Source organism: Alligator mississippiensis, chromosome 1 (genome assembly GCF_030867095.1).
Source record: "Alligator mississippiensis isolate rAllMis1 chromosome 1, rAllMis1, whole genome shotgun sequence".
Lineage (NCBI taxonomy): Eukaryota > Metazoa > Chordata > Crocodylia > Alligatoridae > Alligator > Alligator mississippiensis.
Window position 1 is genome coordinate 191,731,235 of NC_081824.1, and position 23,414 is coordinate 191,754,648.

At 46.0% G+C, this 23,414-nt stretch overlaps 1 protein-coding gene across 5 annotated transcripts in view; it reads right to left on the reverse strand.

Annotated features, from left to right (window-relative positions):
* Window positions 1-23,414, reverse strand: part of SYT14 (synaptotagmin 14) — a 210,520-nt gene that overhangs the window by 151,831 nt on the left and 35,275 nt on the right. For 3 of the 5 annotated variants that reach the window (XM_059718210.1, XM_019483225.2, XM_014598007.3), the window contains one exon: window positions 1,701-1,748. In XM_059718210.1, the coding sequence (XP_059574193.1) occupies window positions 1,701-1,748 (48 nt within the window). Of the gene's footprint in view, window positions 1-1,700; window positions 1,749-19,718; window positions 19,798-22,069; window positions 22,244-23,414 lie in introns of those variants that run through there. The other 2 variants (XM_059718216.1, XM_059718230.1) reach the window with 2 other exon arrangements.

Sequence of the window (23,414 nt, forward strand, 5' to 3'; positions counted from 1 at the left end):
AGGAGTGGCGATTGGGGCCTCCGGGCACTTGTGGAAGAGCTCCCCCCAACATAGCACAGGGCAGTGGGGGGCAGCAGGGAATCACCCCCCCTCTGCTTGGCACCCGCATGGCAGCTGCCCCATGGCACAGGTGCAGCGCAGCTTGACAGGGCACCACGTGCTGCCTGGGAGCTGGGGCAACTGGGGCTAAGCACTGCTGGACTCCAGCTGACTGCTGGAGCTGCCCCAGCTCCCAGGCAGTGCATGGCAACCTGCCAAGCCACGCTGCCCACACCATGGGGCAGATGCAATGCGGGTGCCAAGTGGGGGAGGCGATCCCCGCTGCCCCCACTGCACAGGGGGGCTCTGGCATGAGCCTTCAAAGGCCCCAAACCCCACTGCCAGAGCTGGCTCTGACGGAGTGCTTTTTTTTAAGTGACAGGAGACTGGGCCAGGTGAGGGATGGGGCCTGGCAGGGCAGCCATGGGGGCTTTTCCTGCAGGTCCTCTAGCTGTGCCTGCCTCTGGCCCAGCAGGGGGAGCCATGGGGGCTCTGCCCTACTGCTACTTGCCCAGCCAGCGTGGGGGGCTGTGATACAGGCACAGCTTGCTTTGGGCAGCAGCAGGGAATAGCCTCCACTCCAAGCACTGCTGCACCTGCATCAGCACTGGGAGTGGGGGCTCTGCCTTGCCACCACTTGCCAGCCGGCATGGGGAGCACAGGATGCGGGCACGGCAACGCTGGGAGCGGGGGCTGTGCCCTGCAGCCACTTGCCCCCTTCCACCTGGAGCGAGCCACACCCACAGCCTGCCCCACCCCCCTACCCCAGCTGGGCAAGCGGCAGCAGAGCAGAGCCCCCGGTCAAAGCGTTGCCGCATCTATAACCCGCACCCTCTCCCTTCTCCCCCCTTCCCTGCCAGTAACACACCCCCTGGCCCCTTGTCCCAGCCCCAATCCCTCCCCCACACCCCTTCTTTCCCCCCTCCTCCAACCCCAACAGATTTACCAGCTGGAGGCAGCTGTCAGCTGCCTGTTTAGTCCATGGCCCAATCTCCAAATCGATTCAGATGCTTCAAATCAATTTGGAGCTTTTACTTGGTCTCTTGATTTGGAGATTCAGTCCCTGAATCAAACTAGCTACTGAAGCTTCACACAGCCCTACTCAATTCAACCTACAGTCAACACACTTCACCCTTGACAGGAAAGCCATCTTCAGAAGTGATAAAATAGCTGTTTTTCATGCTGTCTTGTTTTTATTACAAATAAAACTTTCCCCCCCGTTGTGATTTTACATTGTTTGTGACCTATATATTAATAGCTGAAATATTCTATTTTTAAAATTAGAAATTCCAATGGTCGTTTTTAAAAGGAAGGAGAATATTCTATTGTACAGTTTCATATTATAATGCTAGGGTGAAAGTACTGAATAATGTACTTCAATACTGACATTTTGCGATTTACTATAACAATAAAAATGTTGTTCAAATTCAAAACAAAATTTTGAAACCCCAAAATTAAGTTCTGCAAAAAACAAAGATTTTCTTAAACTAATTTGTTTTGAAATAATTTCCACACATTTTTTAATCCGCAAATTCACAAAAAAATCAGTTTTGTTGAAATTGCTCTCTGATGAAACACTATTTTGATGAAAATTTACTAGCTTCCATTAAAGTAAAAATTAACTTTTAAGAATTTAAACAATCGTAAAAAAAAATACTTACCCTTTCTAATGCAGATTAGCTCATGTACGCCACAAGTTCGTTCTCCACCTATTACAAAGTAATGTAAAATTACATGAAATTTAGAAATCTCAACAAAATAATTCACTTAATAAGATAATACACAAGATTTTTTCCCACCCAAAGGACATTTTATGCAAGTAGGAAAACTGATAAATCAATAAATATTTCTTGTGGTATCATTTCCTTTGGGGAAAAATAGTTATCTATTCATGAGGGTCAATACACTGGATTACAAATTAAATTAGCCCCAGTCTTTCCCTATGGAATGTATACACTGAACTCGTACTACAATTTTTTCCTAACTATAATCTATAACCTTCAATTCTGCAAATTTGGAGAGCCACTCTGCCATAAAGTTTCAAGTAATCACAAAAATTTAAGAATACCATCTTATCATTCCGTTATAGTGGTAGTGTCTGCACCATGACTGTTAAAAAGCTGGTGTAAATCAATACAGGGAAAATGAGAGAGGAAAACAGGATTTATCAGGTTTTTCCATTAAAAAAAAAAAAAACTTGCTTCAAAATATGTCCTGTGTGGCAGAGCACAGGGTGTGCCTGACACTTTAAGGGCCTGGAGCTGGCAGCCTCCAGATGCCCGATTAGGGCAGCCATTTTGGAGACAGCGGCTGCCTATTTAAACAGGGCAGTTTGGCTGCATGAGGCCAGGCAGCAACATTGCCTGGCCATAGGGCTGCTGTGAACGACCCGGAGATAAGGGGGAGCTGCAAGGGGTTGGTAAGGAGGCTCCTGGTCCTGGGCATGACCTGAAACTGCACCCTGCTGGGAGTGGGTGGTCTGGTGGGGCTCTCAGTGGTACGGGAGCCCCCAGGAAATGCCAGGCCAGTTATCACCCCGGTGAAAAGTGGGTCGGGGTGCCTTAACCCCTAGTTCCCACCACCACCGGGTGGGTTACCCTTGTGTTTGTTGGGGGGCCCAGAGGGCCAGTGTTGTGAGGGGCCCAGAGAGGGCGGACCCCAAGAGCGTGATTGAGTACAGGGTGTGGTGCTGCGGTTGCCCCTAGGAGAAAGGGAGTAGTGGCACGGTGAGGCCCGAGGATGTGAGTGAGCGGCTAGAGACCCAGCCCGAAGGAGAGCACCCTCGACTGGCCCAAGCTGGGGCCAGGACTATGGGAGTCAAATAGGATAGGAGAGGATCGTAGAGGGGTCCTGTGTGGATGATTCTGGGGCCATGTGGGGCCGGTGATTATGGGAACACCAAGATGCCATCTGCGAGGCTTGGGCTGCGGTATTAGGGGAGGTCGGAGCTGCAGAGCGCCCCCTGGCATCGGAGCATTACAATGGGTAGCCTCCTGCTTAATTGACGTCGGATTGAATCAATTATCATCAAAGGCGTGGTGGGCGAGATAGGCGGGCGGTTGCCCAGAGACAGGTGGGTGGGCCACGAAGAGCTCGGCCCTAAGTAGGCCCCCTGTCACGGTGACAGGCGGGCGGGCCACAGAGCTCGGCCCCAGGGAGGACCCGTCACATCCACATTGGCAAAACAGATATAAGAAAGGCTGAAGGGTTTTTTAAAAGCACTAAAAATATTAGGTTTTAACTTCAATCTCTGAATGAAAATTTGGGGTGCCTGAAGACATACCAGGAGGCTACTCTGACATGCTGTAATTACAGTGCATTGGAGAAGACGCGATTAATCGAGTGTGGATTACTGCACTTCAGCCAGTCTGTCTCGCATATCAGCATCCCTGTGCTTCAAAATGGTGACGGGACACTTTAACTAAAACAAAGTAGTCATTCAACCAGCTTTTAAAAGAAAATCATTCAACCAGCTTTAAAAAAGTGCCCCCAGTACTATGTTGAGGCATAGAGACACTGCTGCACTTTAATCAGCTGCTCTAATTAAAGTCTCTCCCTCCCCCACCTCCTAGAACATGTGTAAAAACTCCCAACTCTACTGCTGTTAAAACAGAAGTGATGAGATTATCATTTACAATTTACAAGGGAAGATTTAAGAACTGACTAGAAGCTTCGTGAGAGAGGAAAAAGGGTTTGAGTGGGCAATTATGAAATACAGAAGAGTTTAATTTGTTGGGATCTAGAAAAATATTTAGAAGGTGAGCAATACATCTGATAGTATGATTTATATTTTGATTATAAAACTTTATTTATTCCCTTTTAAACAATGTATTTTTTAGTGTGACAACCATCAAGTTCAAGCTAAACTAATGCCCACTCAGCCAGCAGTTCCCAATCTTCTTCCATGGCAACCCCACTTCTGCTCCAAGCTCAGCTACTACAGCCGAATTTCTATTCACCTTGCAATCCCTAGTCTAACAAATGCTGCACTAAGCCTTTTTCCATCAAAAGCAACAGACTTCACGTACTCACTATGACTGTCCCGTCTGCCTCAAAAAAAAAAAATAAAAAAATTATACACCATTCATTAATCTTCTTCCCATTATGATGCAAAATTTTAAATGCCCCCACAGTAACTTTGGCAAATAGTGAGTGATAACATAATAAACAAGTTAAGAGTATAATGTATCATGTCTAGTATATATGAGATTTGCATGAGATTGTAATTAAAGACACATTATAAGGAATATTACTTTGGAATAGAGAGTAGATTTGTTTATGTCAAACAGACTAAAGAAAACCAGTAAACTGTAAACGCTGTCAAAAGTTAGGTAGAAAATTAGAAACGATCCATCCTCAACTCAATTCAGGAGACAATAAATTCACTTTCTGTTACTGAATTGAAATGTGTTACTGAATTGAAGCAAATCTAATGAATGGGGAAAACAGACTATGGATGAATTGGATGATCCTGCAAGTGATATTATTTTCAAGGTCATAATCAAAATATATATGGGAAGGTAATGTAGGTTCCTATCCCAGGCCTTCCAATAGCTTTTCAGGATGAGCTTTGTTTAGTCATTGTCACTTCTTGCCCTTGATAGAAGCAAAGGAAATTGGCTGTTCTTATAGCATGAGGACATACAAATGAATTTTGAAAGAAAGTTACAATGTTTTTTATCATCAACATAATCACCTTCAATAAAATACAAACAAGAAATTTAAAAGGAGATTGAAATACTACTCCCTAGAAATACTTGACCAGACAGATTTAAACTCACAAGTGGAGAAATAAAGAAAAGCTACAAACAGGAGTAAATAAATATATAATGACATAAATCAAGACAATTAGCTGAACATGGAAAAGTCACTTAATAATGATTACAAATCGAATGAGTTGATTTAAATTGCTGATATGAATCCTGATTTAAATCAAGAGTTTCCTGTTTATTGAAAGGTGTTTTGATTTGTACGTTTTAATTATTTGCATTTGTATATTTTTCTTATTCACGCAAAGAAAAAATTATTCTCATGGGCTTGTAACATTACAACATCTAGATTTTCACCTAAATATAGGCTTTACAGTAAACTTCGTGCTACTTAAAATAAGGCTGCATTACTTTTTGCTAAATAAGAACAATTATACACATATGCAAGTAATTATACAACTTAACATTCAGTTATATTCTTAAATTTTTACATTTTAATACAGTAGAAGGGGAGATTCACTAGATTTTTTTTACTTGTGATTTGTCCAAACTCACATTTGGAAGGAAAATGGGATTTCATTAGAAAAGCATAAAATCAACATTTTAACTGACAAACACCATTAGGTTAAATTCATTGCATACATAGGAAAACAACATTTGTCAAACATGTTGTATGCATGATTTATTAAACAAAAGCAGCAGCATATGTAGTAAATGACTTAAGCTGATTCTTTTTTGGCCACCATGACCTTCAAAATTTGAGAACTAGTAGAGCTTAGCCTCTCTCACCTAGGTTTATTCTTAGATTGAAAGAAGACATTTTTCTGCTTTTTCAACTCCCAGTAGTTTTCTGAGTTTTGAATGAACTAGTCATTGAATGAGCTAAACTGAACGAAACTGGAATGAAGAAGATACAGTACTGTACACTGGCATAAAAGGCTAACATTGTCAAAAAGCCTGTTTAGGACTTCAGTAAACTCTGGTTCCAGGTGTTTCACCAGAAATCTAACCCAGTTAAACAGTTTGACTTTCTTTAAAAAAAGGTTCAGCAACAAACAATACTATTTGGACGTTACCTCCTATTTATACTTAACTGTTATTAACAGGTTATAGTAAATGTGGATGTTAAATTTGAAGTTATGACTATATCATATATAAATTATGCTTTAAAATAAAGTTATTTTTTAAATGAAAGATCTTTTAAAATAAAATAATCCAGTAAAATAAAAAACACTGATTTTCTATTCTTTACAATTCTGACCATCAACTACTGTTTAAGGACACTGATCTACATATGGAAACACAACAAGAGGGTTGAACTGAAATAGCTGAAAATGTCATTTAAGAAAACAGAGGAAAATTATAGACATGATGGTCATGTTAATTTCTAGATAAAATAAAAATAAAGAGATAGAAAGCTGAATTCCTCTTAGAGTAGCACACTTATAAATCAGCAGTCACAAACCCTGTCATGGAGGGACCAGAGGCCCACAAACCCACCTCCACTGGATCATGAAATAATTTTTTTTTAGGTCCCCCACTCCATGGAGAAGGCTAGCCTGGAAAATCACTCTTTCCTCAGGCAAACAACAAAAGTTTATTACACAGGACAGAGGGATTATGCAAGCAAAACTGGCAATAGCGACAGAAAAACAAACCAAAAGAAGTTCCTTACCCTCTCATCTAACTATACCTCAGCCTTCCTGAGAGTCTTGCCAGCCTGATGTCTAGGGTCTCCCTGATTCTTCCCAGCCCACAGCTAACTACCAATAAGCGATCTCAAAAGTCACCAGAGCTCTCTAGAAAATTCTGGTTTGCCCAAAGTACATGATAAGCATTTGGCTGGATGGGCTATTCCTAACCATATGCAAAACCATTCATCATTGGTTGGATGAAAAATAAAAAATAAGAAAACTGATGATCCAAATTTTCAATTACATTTATTCTTCAGACTAGGTACAGACATTCAAAAAGCCAGAGGCGGAATTGATCTAAGGTACATGGGGTGCAGAGAGAAGTGAAAATTTTTGCCCAGTCTGGCCACAGAAAGCAATTTATAGCCGTGACCAAACACAAGTGCATGGGTGTAGACAGCTTCAAAAATGGCCGTACTGAGTGAAAAATCTGACCCCTCACTATGTGAGGAATTGGATTAAGATGTTTCAAAACGTAGAGACTTTTTGTAACTTGTGTCTGCAAAGCTCCCAACCTGTCACTGGTTTCCAAATGGGAGGTGGGAAAAGAGACAGGAGGGAGTTCAGTCTGGGGTTTTTCAGCCCCCCCTCCCAGAGGGAAGGACGGGTGTACTGGAGCCCTCTCCCCAAGGTGGAGGGGCTCCAATTAATCCACCCCACCTTCTAGTGCTGGCTGGGAAACCCCTAGAATAAGCTCCCTCTGCTCCCTTTCCCCACTCCCATTCTGAAAACAGTGGAAATTCTGAAGGATAGGGGGGTATAGGGACACGACACCCCCCCCCCACACACATACACACACACACTCCCCTCCATGGTGCATAGCCCCTGCCATCCGCGGCAACAGCAACAGCAGGCCCTCAGGGCACTCATGGCCGACACAGGCGCTGCTGCGTAGCAGCACAGCTCCAACCAGAGCTGCACATAGTGGCAAGAAGCCCAGGAAGGTCAGCCTGCCTCTATCGCGATGGGCTTCCCACAGCACACGTGCAGCTCCCAGCACTTGCACACCACTGAGGAGAAGCCCCACTCAATGAAGCCAGCTGCTTTCCCTACCCCCTGCTGCCACATACAGCTGCCAGGACTCCACCGGAAGTGGTGGGAAGCCCCCCACCTGCTTCCATGGCAGCAGGGAGTGGGGAAGGCAGCTAGCTCCATCGCGTGGGGCTTCTCCCCAGCGCTGCACAAGTGCCAGGAGCTGCACTTTTTCTGCAGGGAGCCCCGTGTGATAGAGGCAGGATGACTTTGCTGCCACATACAGCTCTGGCTGGAGCTGCACGTTGCCAGGCAGCAGGGCCGCAGAGAACATGAGAGCCCTGAGGGCCTGCCGCTGGCTGGTGCCACTAGCAGGGACTATAGCGCATAGGAAGGTCCCCAGACTCCACCCCCACCTTCTGTCCCCACAACCATCCCACATATACACACACACCTGTGTATGCCCCCACACACCCACAGCCACAACCTCTCACAACCCCACTACACACACCCCCACTACCAACTATACCTCACATACTCCACCCATGTACAATATACAAGACTAAGGCTTCATTTTTTAACTATTATGCAAATCACCTCTATATACAACACACAACACGAACACAACTGAACTCCAGCTAGCTTTGAGCATCAAGGACAATAAAAAGTCCTTTTTCAGATATGTGGGGAGCCGGAGGAAAAGCAGGGGCAACACTGGACCCCTGCTGAACCAGATGGGGCAACTGACAACTGATGCCCAGGAAAAAGCCAACCTATTAAATAGGTACTTTGCGTCAGTCTTTCATCAGCCCCATGGGACGCCCATGCCCGCTACAGGGCCAGGAAGTCCAAGTGAGGGTGATCCCCTGCCCTCCATTAATGCTGACTTTCTGAAGGAACATCTTGAGAAGCTGGATACCTTCAAGTCAGCCGGCCCTGACAATCTTCACCCCAGGGTACTCAAGGAGCTGGCGAGCATCATAGCCCAGCCTCTAGCACGGATCTTTGAAAACTCTTGGCGCTCTGGTGTAGTGCCCGAAGACTGGAAGAAGGCCAATGTGGTGCCTATCTTCAAGAAAGGGAGGAAAGTGGATCCGGCTAACTCTAGGCCCATCAGCCTGACTTCTATCCCGGGGAAGATCTTAGAAAAGTTTATTAAAGAGGCCATCCTTAATGGACCGGCTGACGTCAACATCTTAAGGGATAGCCAGCACGGGTTTGTTGCGGGTAGGTCTTGCTTGACCAATCTCATTTCCTTCTAGGACCAGGTGACCTATCACCTGGACAAGGGAGAAGAGATTGATGTCATATATCTTGACTTCAAAAAAGCCTTCGATCTGGTGTCCCATGATCGCCTCTTAGAGAAACTGGCCAATTGTCGCCTTGGGCCCTCCACGATCCACTGGCTGGAAAATTGGCTCCGGGGTCGGACCCAGAGGCTAGTAATTGATGGAAGTCACTCATCATGGTGTCGTGTGACCAGTGGGGTCCCCCAAGGCTCTGTCCTTGGACCCATACTGTTCAACATCTTCATTAATGATGTGGACACTGGAGTCAGAAGCGGACTGGCCAAGTTCGCCAATGACACCAAACTTTGGGGCAAAGCATCCACACCAGAAGACAGGCGGGTGATCCAGGCTGACCTGGACAGGCTCAGCAAGTGGGCGGATGAGAATCTGATGGTGTTCAACGCCGATAAATGCAAGGTTCTCCACCTTGGGAAAAAAAAACCCGCAGCATCCTTATAGGCTCAGCAGTGCTACGCTGGCTAGCACTATGAAAGAAAGACTTGGGGGTCATCATTGACCACAAGATGAACATGAGCCTTCAATGCAATGCTGCGGCTAGTAAAGCAAGCAAAACGGTGGCTTGCATCCATAGATGCTTCTCAAGCAAATCCCGGGACGTCATTCTCCCCCTGTACTCGGCCTTAGTGAGGCCGCAGCTGGAGTACTGCGTCCAGTTTTGGGCTCCACAATTCAAAAAGGATGTGGAGAAGCTTGAGAGAGTCCAGAGAAGAGCCACGCGCATGATCAGAGGTCAGGGAAGCAGACCCTATGATGACAGGCTGAGAGCCCTGGGGCTCTTTAGCCTGAAAAAGTGCAGGCTCAAGGGTGATCTGATGGCCACCTACAAGTTTATCAGGGGTGACCACCAGTATCTGGGGGAACGTTTGTTCACCAGAGCGCCCCAAGGGATGACGAGGTCGAATGGTCACAAACTACTTCAAGATCGTTTCAGGCTGGACATAAGGAAGAATTTCTTTACTGTCCGAGCCCCCAAGGTCTGGAACAGCCTGCCACTGAAGGTGGTTCAAGCGCCTTCATTGAACACCTTCAAGATGAAACTGGATGCTTATCTTGCTGGGATCCTATGACCCAAGCTGACTTCCTGCCCTTTGGGCAGGGGGCTGGACTCAATGATCTTCCGAGGTCCCTTCCTGCCCTAATGTCTATGAAAGTCAACGATAATATTTTTGCAATAAAATTAAAATATATGTTATTGTACATGTTTGACTTTTAGTTTATAATTTTTTTTTCTGGTTCAAAGAAGGCAGCCCCCCACCCCACCCCCAAAAGGAACTCTTCTGGGGGCAAGTGAGAGACTTCCAGTGGCAAAGGTCAGGGGCTAGGGGGCAGGACTTCTGGTCCCAAAATGGGGACCAGGGGGCAGAGCACCTGTCAAGGGGTGGGGCTACCCTTGTGGCCCTTGACAGCTCAACAAAACTCATTAAGCAGCCCTCCAGCCAACATAATTGCCCACTCCTGGTCTATACCCTCATAACAGATGAGCTGTTGAAAAAAACAAGTCCGGAAACATCATTGTGAAGGCTTTACATGCAACCTTAGTTATGTTTGCATGCACTACATTCTGCAACTCCTGCATTCATAGTGTGTTGGATGAGAAGGCCTTTGAGATCCCTGCTAACCTTATGATTCTACAGGATATTATCTAGTGAATCTTTCATGATTTAGACTTCATATATAAACGCATTATATTCTTTCTGATGGATGTATTTTAATAAGACAGGACCTAATCCTAAAAAACTTATAGCCATGGAAGAACCTTACTTATACATTGAGCATCCATATACAATGACTACAAACACTAGACTGTGCATAGTATACTGTTATATGAAAACTACAGTAAGTCAGACTCACACACATTTAGTGTGTATGATATGTATTCCAATATTTCAAGACATATAGTAGTAGAAGCCTAGCACAGAATCATAGAAGTAGGGTCGGAAGGGACCTTGTAAATCTTCAAGTTTGATCCACTGCCTGGGCAGGAGGGAAACTGGGCTCAAATGACCCCAGCCAGGTAGGCATCAAGCCACTTCTTAAAGACCCCCAGGGTAGGAGCCAGCACCACTTCCCTTGGAAGTCAGTTCCAGATCCTAGCCGCCCTGTGAAGTAGTTCTTATGGATGTCTAATCTAAACCCACTCTCCAACAACTTGTGGCCATTATTCCTTGTTATCCTGGGGGGCGCTAAGGAAAACAAGGTCTCCCACAAACCCTTCTGGTCCCCCCTAGTGAGTTTATAGACGGTCACCAGATCCCCCCTCAGCCTTCTCAAGAGAAGGCTGAACAGGTTCAGGTCCCATAGCCTCTCATTGTAGGGTCTGCCCTGCTGCCCCTGTATCATGCAGGTGGCCCTCCTCTGGACCCTCTCAATGTTGTCCACATCCCTCTTGAAGTGGGTTACCCAGAACTGGACACAGTACTCCAGCTGTGGCCTGACCAGTGTCACAGAGAGGGGGAGGATCACCTCCTTGGCCCTACTTGAGATGCACCTGTGGATGCACAATAGGGTTCAGTTAGCCCTGCCGACCATGACCTCGCATTGTCGGCCCATGTTCATCCTGGAGTCAATAATGACTCCAAGATCCCTTTCTGCCTCCGTGCTCTCAAGAAGGGAGTTATAAGTCTTATTCATAGATGTTAGGGTCGGAAGGGACCTCAATAGATCATCGAGTCCGACCCCCTGCATAAGCAGGAAAGAGTGCTGGGTCTAGATGACCCGAGCTACATGCTCATCTAACCTCCTCTTGAAGACCCCCAGGGTAGGGGAGAGCACCACCTCCCTTGGGAGCCCGTTCCAGACCTTGGCCACTCAAACTGTGAAGAAGTTCTTCCTAATGTCCAATCTAAATCTGCTCTCTGCTAGCTTGTGGCCATTATTTCTTGTAACCCCCAGGGGCGCCTTGGTGAATAAATACTCACCAATACCCTTCTGTGCCCCCGTGATGAGCTTATAGGCGGCCACAAGGTCGCCTCTCAACCTTTTCTTGCGGAGGCTGAAAAGGTCCAGTTTCTCTAGTCTCTCCTCGTAGGGCTTGGTCTGCAAGCCCTTAACCATACGAGTGGCCCTTCTCTGGACCCTCTCCAGGTTATCCGCATCCCTCTTGAATTGCGGCACCCAGAATTGCACGCAGTACTCCCACTGCGGTCTGACCAGCGCCCGATAGAGGGGAAGTATCACCTCCTTGGACCTATTCGTCATGCATCTGCTGATGCACAATAAAGTGCCATTGGCTTTTTTGATGGCTTCGTCACACTGCCGACTCATGTTCATCTTGGAGTCCACTAGGACTCCAAGATCCCTTTCCACCTCTGTGCCACCCAGCAGGTCATTCCCTAGGCTGTAGGTGTGCTGGACATTTTTCCTCCCTAGGTGCAGCACTTTGCATTTCTCCTTGTTGAACTGCATTCTGTTGTTTTCTGCCCACTTGTCCAACCTGTCCACATCCGCTTGCAGCTGTTCCCTGCCCTCCATGCAGCTGTTCCCTGCCCTCCGTTATATCATCTTATAACTCTTACAACATCTTATAAGTGTGCTGCCGGTTACTACTACCCAAACGCAGCACCCTGCACTTGTCAGTATTAAAATGTATCCTGTTTTTGTTAGCCCACCCTTGCAACCTATCCAGGTCTTGCTGCAGTCTTTCCCTCCCTACTAGCGTGCCCACCTCACCCCAAATTTTGGTATCATCAGCAAATTTAAACAGGTTGTTTTTCACCCCGTCATCCAAATAGCTGATAAAGAAATTGAACAGTGCGGGCCCAAGGACCGAGCCCTGGGGGACTCCGCTGCCCACTTCCCCCCAGGTCGAATATGACCCATCCACCACCGCTCTCTGAGTATGACCCTTCAGCAAATTTGCTATCCATCTGACTGTGTAGGCATCAATGCCACAGTCGCCTAGTTTTTTAATGAGGATGGGGTAGTCAACAGTGTCAAAGGCCTTGCTGAAGTCCACAAAGACTACATCCATGGCGACACCTGCATCCAATGCTTTTGTGACCTGACTGTAAAAGGCAGTCAGGTTGGTCTGACATGACCTGCCCCTAATGAAACCGTGATGGTTGCCCTTAAGCATCATCCCTGATGCCAGCCCATCGCAGATGTGCTCCTTGATGATCTTCTCAAAGAGTTTCCCCAGGATTGAGGTAAGACTGACAGGCCTATAGTTGCCCAGGTTCTCCCTCCTCCCTTTTTTAAAGATGGGGACCACATTGGCTATCATCCAATCATCTGGCACCTGGCCGGAGCACCACGAGCGCTTGTAAAGCCGTGCCAAAGTTTGTTTTGACGTTCATCCCATGAACTATTCTTAAAGGCAACAATGATATCATTAAATTTTATAGGTGTACAAAACCACATCCTGGAACTTAAAGGCATGCAGCAGTAAATTGGAACAAAATACCATGCTCTCCTGAAAACTTCACATACTGTATAACACAATAGACATTTAAGAAGAGAATTCCTTTACAGCCCTCTTTATTAAGTTAGCAAGAAATCCCATGCAAAATGCACTGAACATGCACAAGATTATGTTTTTCAGGGGTAATAAACCCGTCAAACAAGCAGAAAATTTCATGGCAACTTTTAAAAGGCATGTCTTCTTAATGTGGGTTATATAACTTTCAAGTTTCCACTCATTTTTAGTTTGGCTATAAAACCACTAAAAAATAGAAAGAAACTTTGCAATAATTTATTTTGTAAATTGGAAAATAATTGTTTCACTCCCCTTTTGCTCAAAAATAATTGAATGCTTTTGGCTCAAATATATTTTAGGAAGAAAAAAACCTGGACAATTTCAGCCTTCAAAAGTACAAGATTCAAAGCATCACAAGCTGATTGGAACATAAATACTTAGCAGCGGCAGTCTTTTCCTTTCATACGAATACTATGTTTTAAAACGACTGCTGTTTATTAGCTTCTCAGCTTTAAGGATTCACGCTCCTCCTATTCCACAGGCTTTCATCACAAATGTTATTATCTGATCATATAAGTAGTAACAAGCACTAAAATAATCTCTTCTGTTTGGTATAGGGGTTTTTTTTTTTCCCCAACTGAAACCTACAAGACAATGGTGACCCAACAACAATGAAGTAGCTGAGAAACGCCAAATTTCATTTGTTTTTTTAACTGTATATTGGGTTTGACCCTTCTTTCACTGAAGTAAATGCCAAACTTCCATTGAGTACAACAATAACAGAAAGACCCCAATTGACTTAGCATAAGTGTCCCAAAGTGCACACCGTAATAGATTAATCTGGTACAAACCTGACTGCAGGAAGCCCCAGAGCACCAAGTTTCTCCCTATTATGCTGAAACTTGCCCCAAGGAACAAACTGAGGATGCCCTGGGATAACCCCAACAAGTCTCAGCTCCACTACCCCTATACCAGACCCTGTAGGGGCAGGGAAGGAATCTCTGCCAGCCCCAGGTGGCCACCCCACTGAGGTATGAAATAATTTTTAGGTGCCCCTTCCCATGGAGAAGGCTAGTCTGGAATATCACTCGCCTAGTAATCACTCTTTCCAGAGGCAAGCAACAAAAAGGTTTATTACCCGAATAGAAGGACTACACAAGCCAAACTAACAACAGATTTGGAGATTGAAAGACAAACCAAGAGAAGGTCCTTATTCTCTCATCTACCTACACCTCAGCCTTCTTGAGAGTCTTGCCAGCATCACCAGAAACCAGCCTTTCTGACAATTTCTGCCAGCCTGACCGCTGGGGTCTCCCCGACACTTCCCAGCTCACAACCAACTGCCCAACTCCTTCCAACCAGCCCAGCCCCCAGTCACAACAACTCTCTAGAATGCTTTCGTCTGCTGAGGTGTGTGGTATTCATTTGACTGGATGGGCCTCTCAGGTGCTTTTGCTATGCAGGAATTGATTTTCCCATTACAGGTAGACAGTGCTCTAGGGTCCAGCCTCTTCTGTCCATGTCTGAGAAAGGTAAATCTTCTTGCCCTAAAGTCACAGTAGTAAGACAGATTTAGCTGTTCTGCCCAGTCCCTTTCCCTGGTTAAACCAAAATTATCCAAATATCCAAGATTATAAGATATATAGATAGCGGTGGTTTTCAACCTTTTGGTGGGGCCAGTCCATGAGCTGGATCAGACCCATACACCTGGATTCAGACCACACTACCTCTGCCAGCCCCCACATGCTGGGCTTGGGAGCCCAGGACCCTGCACCGCCTCTGCCCAGCCTCACATGCCAGCATTGGGCTCCAGGCCTCCGCCAGGCCCTATTCCACCCTGTCCACCAGATCCAAGAGCCCCCAGGGCCATGGTCTGCAAGGAATCCTACAGAACCATGAGAAACCCACAGGGTGGATAATAAGGTGCCGCAGGCTGGAGCTGGCCCCTGGGCCAGGGTTGAACACCCCTGATATGTATAGACAGCATAATATAATATCTACAGTGATGATAGTAATATAAATGGATACAGGATAATAGTGACTTTCCAGTGACACCACACATACCATATCAGTACAACGAAACACACAAGAAACCATTCATGACACTGAACTGACTTACCATAAGTTTCCCAAAGTGCATACCGTAAAAACAAATGGTCTGGTAGACTGTCTCTCCTGTCTTGTTCATGATCATATGTCCCACTTTTCCTTCTATTCAAGATTCCATAATGATATAGCCTTTCTGTGATAACTACAACTTGCATTACAAAATAGTATCAGGACATTATTTTAGCTTTAAGACAGGAGTGTCAAAGTCATCCGGCCCTGGCACAGGGCCAGAATAGGGGCCCAGAACCTATTGAGAGCTAGATCAGGCCCAAAGATCAGCCCCCACACACCACATACAGAGTGCATACCAGAGATGCATGACCGCAAAACTAGACTGGCACATACTCCACGTGGTACACAGAGCTGGAACTAGATGCATGCTACACAGAACACACAGGCCCAGTCCAGGGTGCACACTATATACAGGGCTAGTCTGGTGATGGCACCACATACATCAGGAACCCCAAACTGGTGTTATGTGCTGCCTAAACAGGCTTGTGTCCCATGCACTATACAGCACATGCCAGACCAGCCCCACATGCTGCATGCAGCACATGGGGTCTGAGTCAACACATGTTGCACATGGAATGCAGGGCTGGTCCAAAACCCACAGGCAGCATCACAGGGCCGATGGGACGCATCTTTGACACCCCTGGTTTAACAACCTAGTTAATACTAGTGTGATTATTACAAGAGAAAGGATGAGATCTAGAACACATTATGAGTAAAGAAACTGTATATCACACCACTGGTTCATGAGCCAAAAATTCTTATATAATAATAAAGGGCTTAGTCTGTCTGTCTGTCTAGCCATAACACTCTTGGAGCACATTGACTGGTTAGTGAAACAGCCAATCAGAGTGCGGAGCACCGCCATGACAGCGGGGATGGAGCAAGGGGGCAAGGCCAGGGGCACTGGCCTCACCTCCCCCCCCCAACTCCATCCCTGCCATCACAGTGGCACTCTGCTGCCTCCAAGAAGCAGGACTAGGAGGGGGGGAATGGCATGGCCAGTGGCACTGGAGGCGGCAGCAGCACGGGATGCTGGCACAGGAGGACAAAGGGACAAGCTTCCCCCGCCTGCCGCCCCCCGAAGCAGCAGCAGCACGAGGTAGTCAGTGGCAGCGCTCCATCCCCGCTTGCCCCACCCTTCCACCGTCATTCTTGACAGGCAATTGGCTGGTAGTTTAAGAACTTCTGCTCTAAAATGGGGCTGTCCAACTTCTGGGCAGCCAGGGACTGCATGCCAAGCAGACCACAGAGGCCACACAGATACCCCCCCATTCAGCTTCCATCCCCTACATAGCACAGGCAGCCCAGTGCACCCCACTCTGAGCTTGCACAGAATTACCAGAACTACCTCCCCTCTTTCTTCACCCAGTGCACACCACCCAGCTTCCACCCACATGCTGTGCAGGCACCCCACCCCCAGAAGAGGCAGCCTGGTGCAGGCAACTGGGAGGGAGCAGTTGCTGCATATAAACCACACACAACTGGGAGAGGAAGCTAGGAGGTTAGCATTCCCTGCCCCCCGCCCCCCCCTGTTCTGCATGAGCAGATGCACAGCACAGGCAACTTCACAGGACAGGCAGCCTGATTCCCACCATGTGGCTGGGAGGGAGGAGGTTGCTGCACATGCAGCAAGAAAAGCAGGGTGCTAGGCCACCCAGACCTTTCCCAACAATGTACGCAGCAGAAGCAGTCCAGCTCCCCAATCTCCTGCCTCTGCACCCAGCATAAACAGCTGTATTCTCTCCTCTAGGCACACAGGACACTTTTACACATGCTAGGGGGTGGGGAGGGCTCTAATTAGAGCAGCTCCAAGAGCCACTTTAATTAAAGTGCAGTCGCATCTCATACATCAGTGTTCCTGTGCTGAAAAATGGCTGCAGGAGTGCTTGAACTAAAACTCATTCAACAAGGTTTAGTTCAAGAACCCCCACCATTTTTCAGCATGGGGATGCTGATGCACAAGATACAGAAGGCTGCTGGAGCACAGCAATTGATTAATCGAGTCTGCTCCAACACTCCAGAATTTCAGTTTTTGGGAGTAGCCATAGTAGTCTCCACCACAGTTGCATGCACTACCCCACCTGCGTTGAGGTCAGCCCAGCTCCATTTGCTGCAGGTGCAGCTCAGGCACTCCAACCCCTTCCCAGCTGCTGGAATAGGAACAAATGGGGAGGGAGAACAGCAGCTGGGTGGGAGCCCACCAGCTAGACAGATCTGCTCCAAGATATGTTTCCACATATAGAGAAACGTACTATTTCTTTCCTTTTGTAATAAGTAGAAATTTGCACATTTTTCAAAGGCTTTCTGCCTTAATGCATCTAAAAGGAGGGAAAACAGCAACAATAAGGAAAAAAAATATCTGAATTAGTGGGTATGTGTGTTCAGCTACTTAACATCACTAAATCACCAGTCTTTATGTGAAAGTACATTGAGTAATACTCTGGGGTACCAGGATTTCATTATTCTTAGTACATATTGGAATAGTTTTGTTCTTTTTTTAATGACATTTTAATTATTTTTTCAAACCATTTTCAATTATTCCAAAGAAACAAAATGAACACATGGAATCCAATTTTCTATGATTAGGAGAGACTTAGGGTCTGATTTTGAGAAGTCCCAAACAATCATAACTCTTAAATGAGACCAGTAATAATTCCTCCTTGGACAGACAGACTTCATTTTCTCAGATTTGGTATATGATATAAATAACACTTCTGGTCTCAATCTAGTTTCCCATTTATCAATATGTAAAATGGGGATGCTACCACTAGTTCAACCCAGGGATGCTCTCAAACTTGTTTACATTTTTTAAAGCACTAAAGATTGGGTTTTTTTAAAAATACTTAGGCTATCTACAGATGGACGTACTATTCTGACCTCAGTAGAACTTAGGCACCTAGTGGGATTTTCAAGTGTCCAAGTACCTGCAAAAACCTGTCCCTAAAATGTTACAATGACAGCATGACAGAAAAGCCAATAATAAAATTAATAATACCATATTCAGTGCACAGCTTGGATGCTGCATCTTAAATAATGCATGGGATCACACACAGAATGAAAGGGATAAAAAATTAATATGCCACTCTCCAAACAGTGAGCACTATCCACCCTGTGCACTGAATAAGGATGAGGCCCTATTAGGAAAATAAGATAACAACATGATTTAAGACTGTATCCTAACGTATATGTGCAAGCAAGCCAATTTAAGATTGTACAAGCAGCATTTAATATGGCATTCCCTTCCCTTGCTGACTTTGCACTTAATATAGTCTCTTTGGATGCAGTACATCACTTTTTTTTCAGGATTTGCTAGCATTTGTTTTGTAGTTTTAGAAACCTTAGTTTTAGAAACTGCATCTAAACAATGCAGTTCTTTTTGTCCAGCTTTTGAATCACAGTAGCTATGTCAAACTCTTTCCAATCTATGAAAACCTCTGCTTCGCATAGAATCAAACATTAGGATCAGAAAAGACTATTTCATCCACCCTACTAACCCATCACATTTTACAGAACTAAGCACTTCATCATTCTACTTAGACTGTATCTACAAAGATTCTGGGGGGAGAGGGAGTTCTGCAAATAACTTATTATAATGGTTAAAAAACTGCATGAGCACTATCACTAATGTAGAATAGCTGCTCCTGGTTTGTTTGCTTTCTACCACCTTATTAGCCAATCCTAAAAGATGTAAACACCTGAGATATATGACAAGCACTCAAACCACTGGTTTCACAGCAATGTCAGAAGACTTAAAAAAAAAATAAATAAATAAATAAAAAATCCAACACCTCAGGGTAGCTAAATATCACTAACCTGCCCTCAAATATCTACCTATCTCCTAGCAATCTAGGTCATTACTAAATTGCTCTTTACCATTAACAACACTTTCCTATTGACCAAACTGTTCTTTCCTTCCCTTAAGGATATTTAGCCTCTTCCTAACACTTTCATTTATACTGTTAAACTATAGACATGCATAAACCGTAGCATGTCTCTCTCTAAAGTCCTCTCTAAATTTCACTATATGTATTTACCCCCAAAGCACTTCCTCATATTTTTTTTGCTCTTGTCCTAGCTTTATTTTTATCCTTCCTAGATTATACAGGATCAAAACTGGACAAGATATTCCAAGTGTAATCTTGCCAAAGCTAAGGAAAAAGCCATATTATTCCTCAAGTCCTTTCTTTCCGTCTACAAGTGAAAACTGCATTGTCTACAAAATTTACTATATTTTTCTACAAAAGATATTTGTCAAACTTTCTAACTTCTAAGCAGTGATTCCCCCAATACATATACGTACACTATTTACCTCCTAGTTATAATCTTATACCATACACCACAATCAATACTGAACTAATCTCCCTCCTCAAAGTGAAACCCACAATAAGGAGCATATAATCAGAAACTCAGCAAGTCCAAACTGATGAATTCCAAACTACTTGAGGAAACAAATGTATACCTTCAGAGAATGGATGAGAAGTGTAGCCCAGGAACCTCACAAAGGCAGAGAATTCACAAAGATATTCAAATCCATCACCTCAGACTGTAAAGCCTTCATTCATTATGATCTCTGTACCATCCTCTTCATCTTTCATGCAGCACAGCTGGGGACTTCCTAGCACTAGCTCCTCAGCCAGACCCCCAGTTCACCCTTGGTTTAAGGGGCAAAGGGTGTGGAATTGTAATTAATCCTGCTATGTATGAAAAACAAATTAACTTGCACTGTGAATCTGAAGAAATCAGTGTTTCCTGGGATCTCCCAGTCTGAGCACTCTGCCTGCAATCACAGAGCCATAGTCCCACAACTTGCAGCAAAGTAGTTGCAATGGATTCACAGAGCAGTGTTCATATATGTTATTTTCAAAGGGCACTGCAGAGGAATTGTGTGTTCCAGTTTGCTTTCAATTTTCTAAGCCCACAATTCTAATCTCTTGATTACTTTTCAGTGTGATACTACCCTCACCTGTGTTTAATATCCCTCCAATTCTGGTGGGGTCTACAATTTTTTAGTTAAATTTAACCTCTTTAGGGTTGGTAGAGACACTGAACAACACCTTTCTTGTATAAATCATCCATATTGTACCTTGCACTTGACATGCTACTCATTTTGTAGACAGAGAAAGAAAATATACAAGCATGGTTGTCAAAAGCAATGTTTTAGTCTCATGCAAGCCAACATCTTTCCTATTTAGTTGCCCTCTGTCATTTCTTGTTTTTAAGGTTGCATATGACAAACCCATATTATCCATCAAACATTTTTTTTAAGTTAATATAACTTTTTAATGACATCTACCCTCCCCATAACCACTTTGTATGATTATTTTAAGGCAGCGGTTCCCAAACTCTGACAGATTGCGCACCACCAATTTAAAGCAATACAACCATAAGTACCACCACCAAATTTGTGTCATATAAAGTAATTATAATAAGTCTGTTAACGCATACCACTGACAGGCTGTCTGTGTACCAGTGGTAGTACCTATACCACAGATTGGGAACCACTGCTTTAAGGAGTCATACAAGCAAGTTTTATAATGGCAGTAGAAAAGTTAATTTCAACAGGAGGAACGCTTTTTCAAACAAGTTTGGGTTTGTTAGTAACCAAGAAATTACCGTATTGAAAAGAGGAGCTGTAACTATTTTCACTGACCAAAACGTATTTCACTGGCCTTGCTCGCAACAACTCTTAATATAGGGGCTTTGCTTTACAATAAGACCTGTACTTCTTCCTGCCACAGTTAATAGGAACTTAAGTGTCTAAGAGCAAGGGACAATTAATTTCAATGCCACACAGTACAATTGCCACACTGGCTTTAGGACAATTCATTTCCACTCCAACATACCAGAAAAGAATCTAATCAATACTTAGCATCTCAGCTCCATGACTAGAGTGTGTGCGTCTGTGTCTGTCTCTCAGATGTAAATGACGGGCCAGATTTTCAAACGTGCTTAGGCCACTTCCTACAAACGCCTAAATGAGAGCTGAGCTCTACTGAACAGCGAGAGTCACAGCCAGAAACACAGTGTGCATGTGGGCATATAACGTTTTAAGTAGTAGCATCCCTCCTCTTCCTACCAAAAAAACAAAACAAAACAAAAAACACCCCAACAACCACCACCACAGGTAGAGAGATCAAAGGGCAATCTTTTCAGATATAACAATTTCTCGCAAGGATGGTGAGGATGCACTGGCTCCACACAGTCAAGTCTGGGGCACCACCAACTAGTTGTATCCAAGCGGATTTATTTATTTTCAAGATCCACTTTACCACACCACGTTGGAAACATGGGCCCAAGTCCCAGGGGATAGTTTTAAACAGACTTGTGGAAAAGTGGGCTCCCTGCTGTTACACAAAAGGGGCTTAAGGTGCAAAGGTGGGGGGTTGGGGCTGGAAGCTGACCCATGATTCCTCTCCCTCCAGCTCTCAGCCTCCAAGCTACATTCCGGCAGGGGCACCGGGGCCTGCCGGCCGGGTGGCAACGGCAGCACAGCAGCGATGCCGAACTCCTCAGGGAGCAGCTGCCCCGCTCCCTCCTCTGCCGGGGCCGGGCGGGGCACAGGAGCCGCCTTCGCCTGCTCCCCGCCTCAGCCTCGCGGCCTCCAGCAGGACCAACAGGTGCCCCCCCCGGCGGGTCCTGCTTCGGTCACGAGGCGGGGGAAAGCAACGGACCAAGTGCCCCCGGGGCCGGGCCGAACCGAGTCCCCCACCCCCGGCCCTGCGCGCCCCCGGCCCAGGCGCTGCACCCGCCTTCACCGCCCGTCCCCGGCACAGCCCCGGTGGCGGGGGAGCCCGTTATTGGCCTACTTACCATCAATCGCCATGATCTTCCAGGTGGGCCGGCCCAAGCGGCGCGCGCGCAGGAGACACCACGCTGACAGGCAGAGCCCGGCGCTGCCGCGGGCGACGAACAAGAGAAGGGGGAGGCAGCGCGGCGGGGCTGAGGAGCGGCGCGTGGCTCCGCCCCGCGAAGCCCGGCGTGGGGCGGTGGTTGGCCAGCGCCGTTAGAACCCAACGGCTGCCCCGCGGCGGTTGGGCCGGCGTTCCAGCGCCCCGCCCCCTTTCTCTCCCCTTCGGGAGGCACGTGCGGGCCGCGCGCGTCGCACCTTGGACAGCGCCGAAGCTCTTGTCACCGGCCTCGCCGTTTTAGTTTCCCACCCCTGCTCTTCAGCGCGGACGCCCTAAACTAAAAGAAGTTTAGCCCTCTTTTGTGCCAGAGCGAAAAGCAGCTTCCCCACCTCCACCCCCCAGCTTTCGCACCCAAAGCAGGCTTCCTTCCCACGCCCCAAACGGGCAGGCTTCCCAAACGCTGCTCATCTGGCACCAGCAGCTCAGCCTCCTAGAAATTGTTGGGCGAGGGCCAGGGTTTGTTAGAAAATAGCGATATTTCCAAGGGCGGGGGGAGGCGGCTTGTTTTTTTCCAGCTTTTCTGTGGTTTGTTTTCATGCTAGGATGGCTTCCAAGAGAAAACAACTACGATTTGTTTTTAAGCTTCGAAGGAGTGTAAAAAATTGATGCTGTGGCCCCAGCAGTCTGGAAATAACGGGAGAGGCAGGGATTTCTTAGGGTAATAGCTTTGGTTAGACCTACCCCATTGCTGATGTTTGTCAAACTAATCTAACTGCTCATGTCAAGTTTTCTTCAGTTCTAGGGAAGCCAGTCAGTCTCTGACAGTTGCCAAGGCAGAGGCAGGACTTTTGGCACAGTTACTCCTGCTACAGGCTGTTGTAGCACTGCACAGTTGGTCCCATAGCAGATACCACCCTTCTTGCCTCTAGTGTAAATTTTAAGACCTAAACAAGTGCATGTCTGCAGGAGCAGTGCCTAGGAGTGTAGGCATGTGTTCCCCACCTCTAAATAAAGGACTGGAGACACTTGCAGTAGTTTCCACAGCTCCACAATAGGCACTTTTTAAGATGTATCAGGGGAGTGACCCTTCCTTGTCCACTCCTACACCTAGCTTTCACCCCCATCTTCTCCCCTGCTACCACTTCCCCTACCAGCTACTGCTCCTACTCTGTCTCCTTCTGCTCTATCCCCTACATTGCCCCTATTATCCAAACCCCCTTTCCATAACCTTCTAGCTTCCCCTTTGAGTTCCTTTCCACCACACTCTATTTGAAGAGATTTGTCTTTTTCAGTTCATGGACATCAAC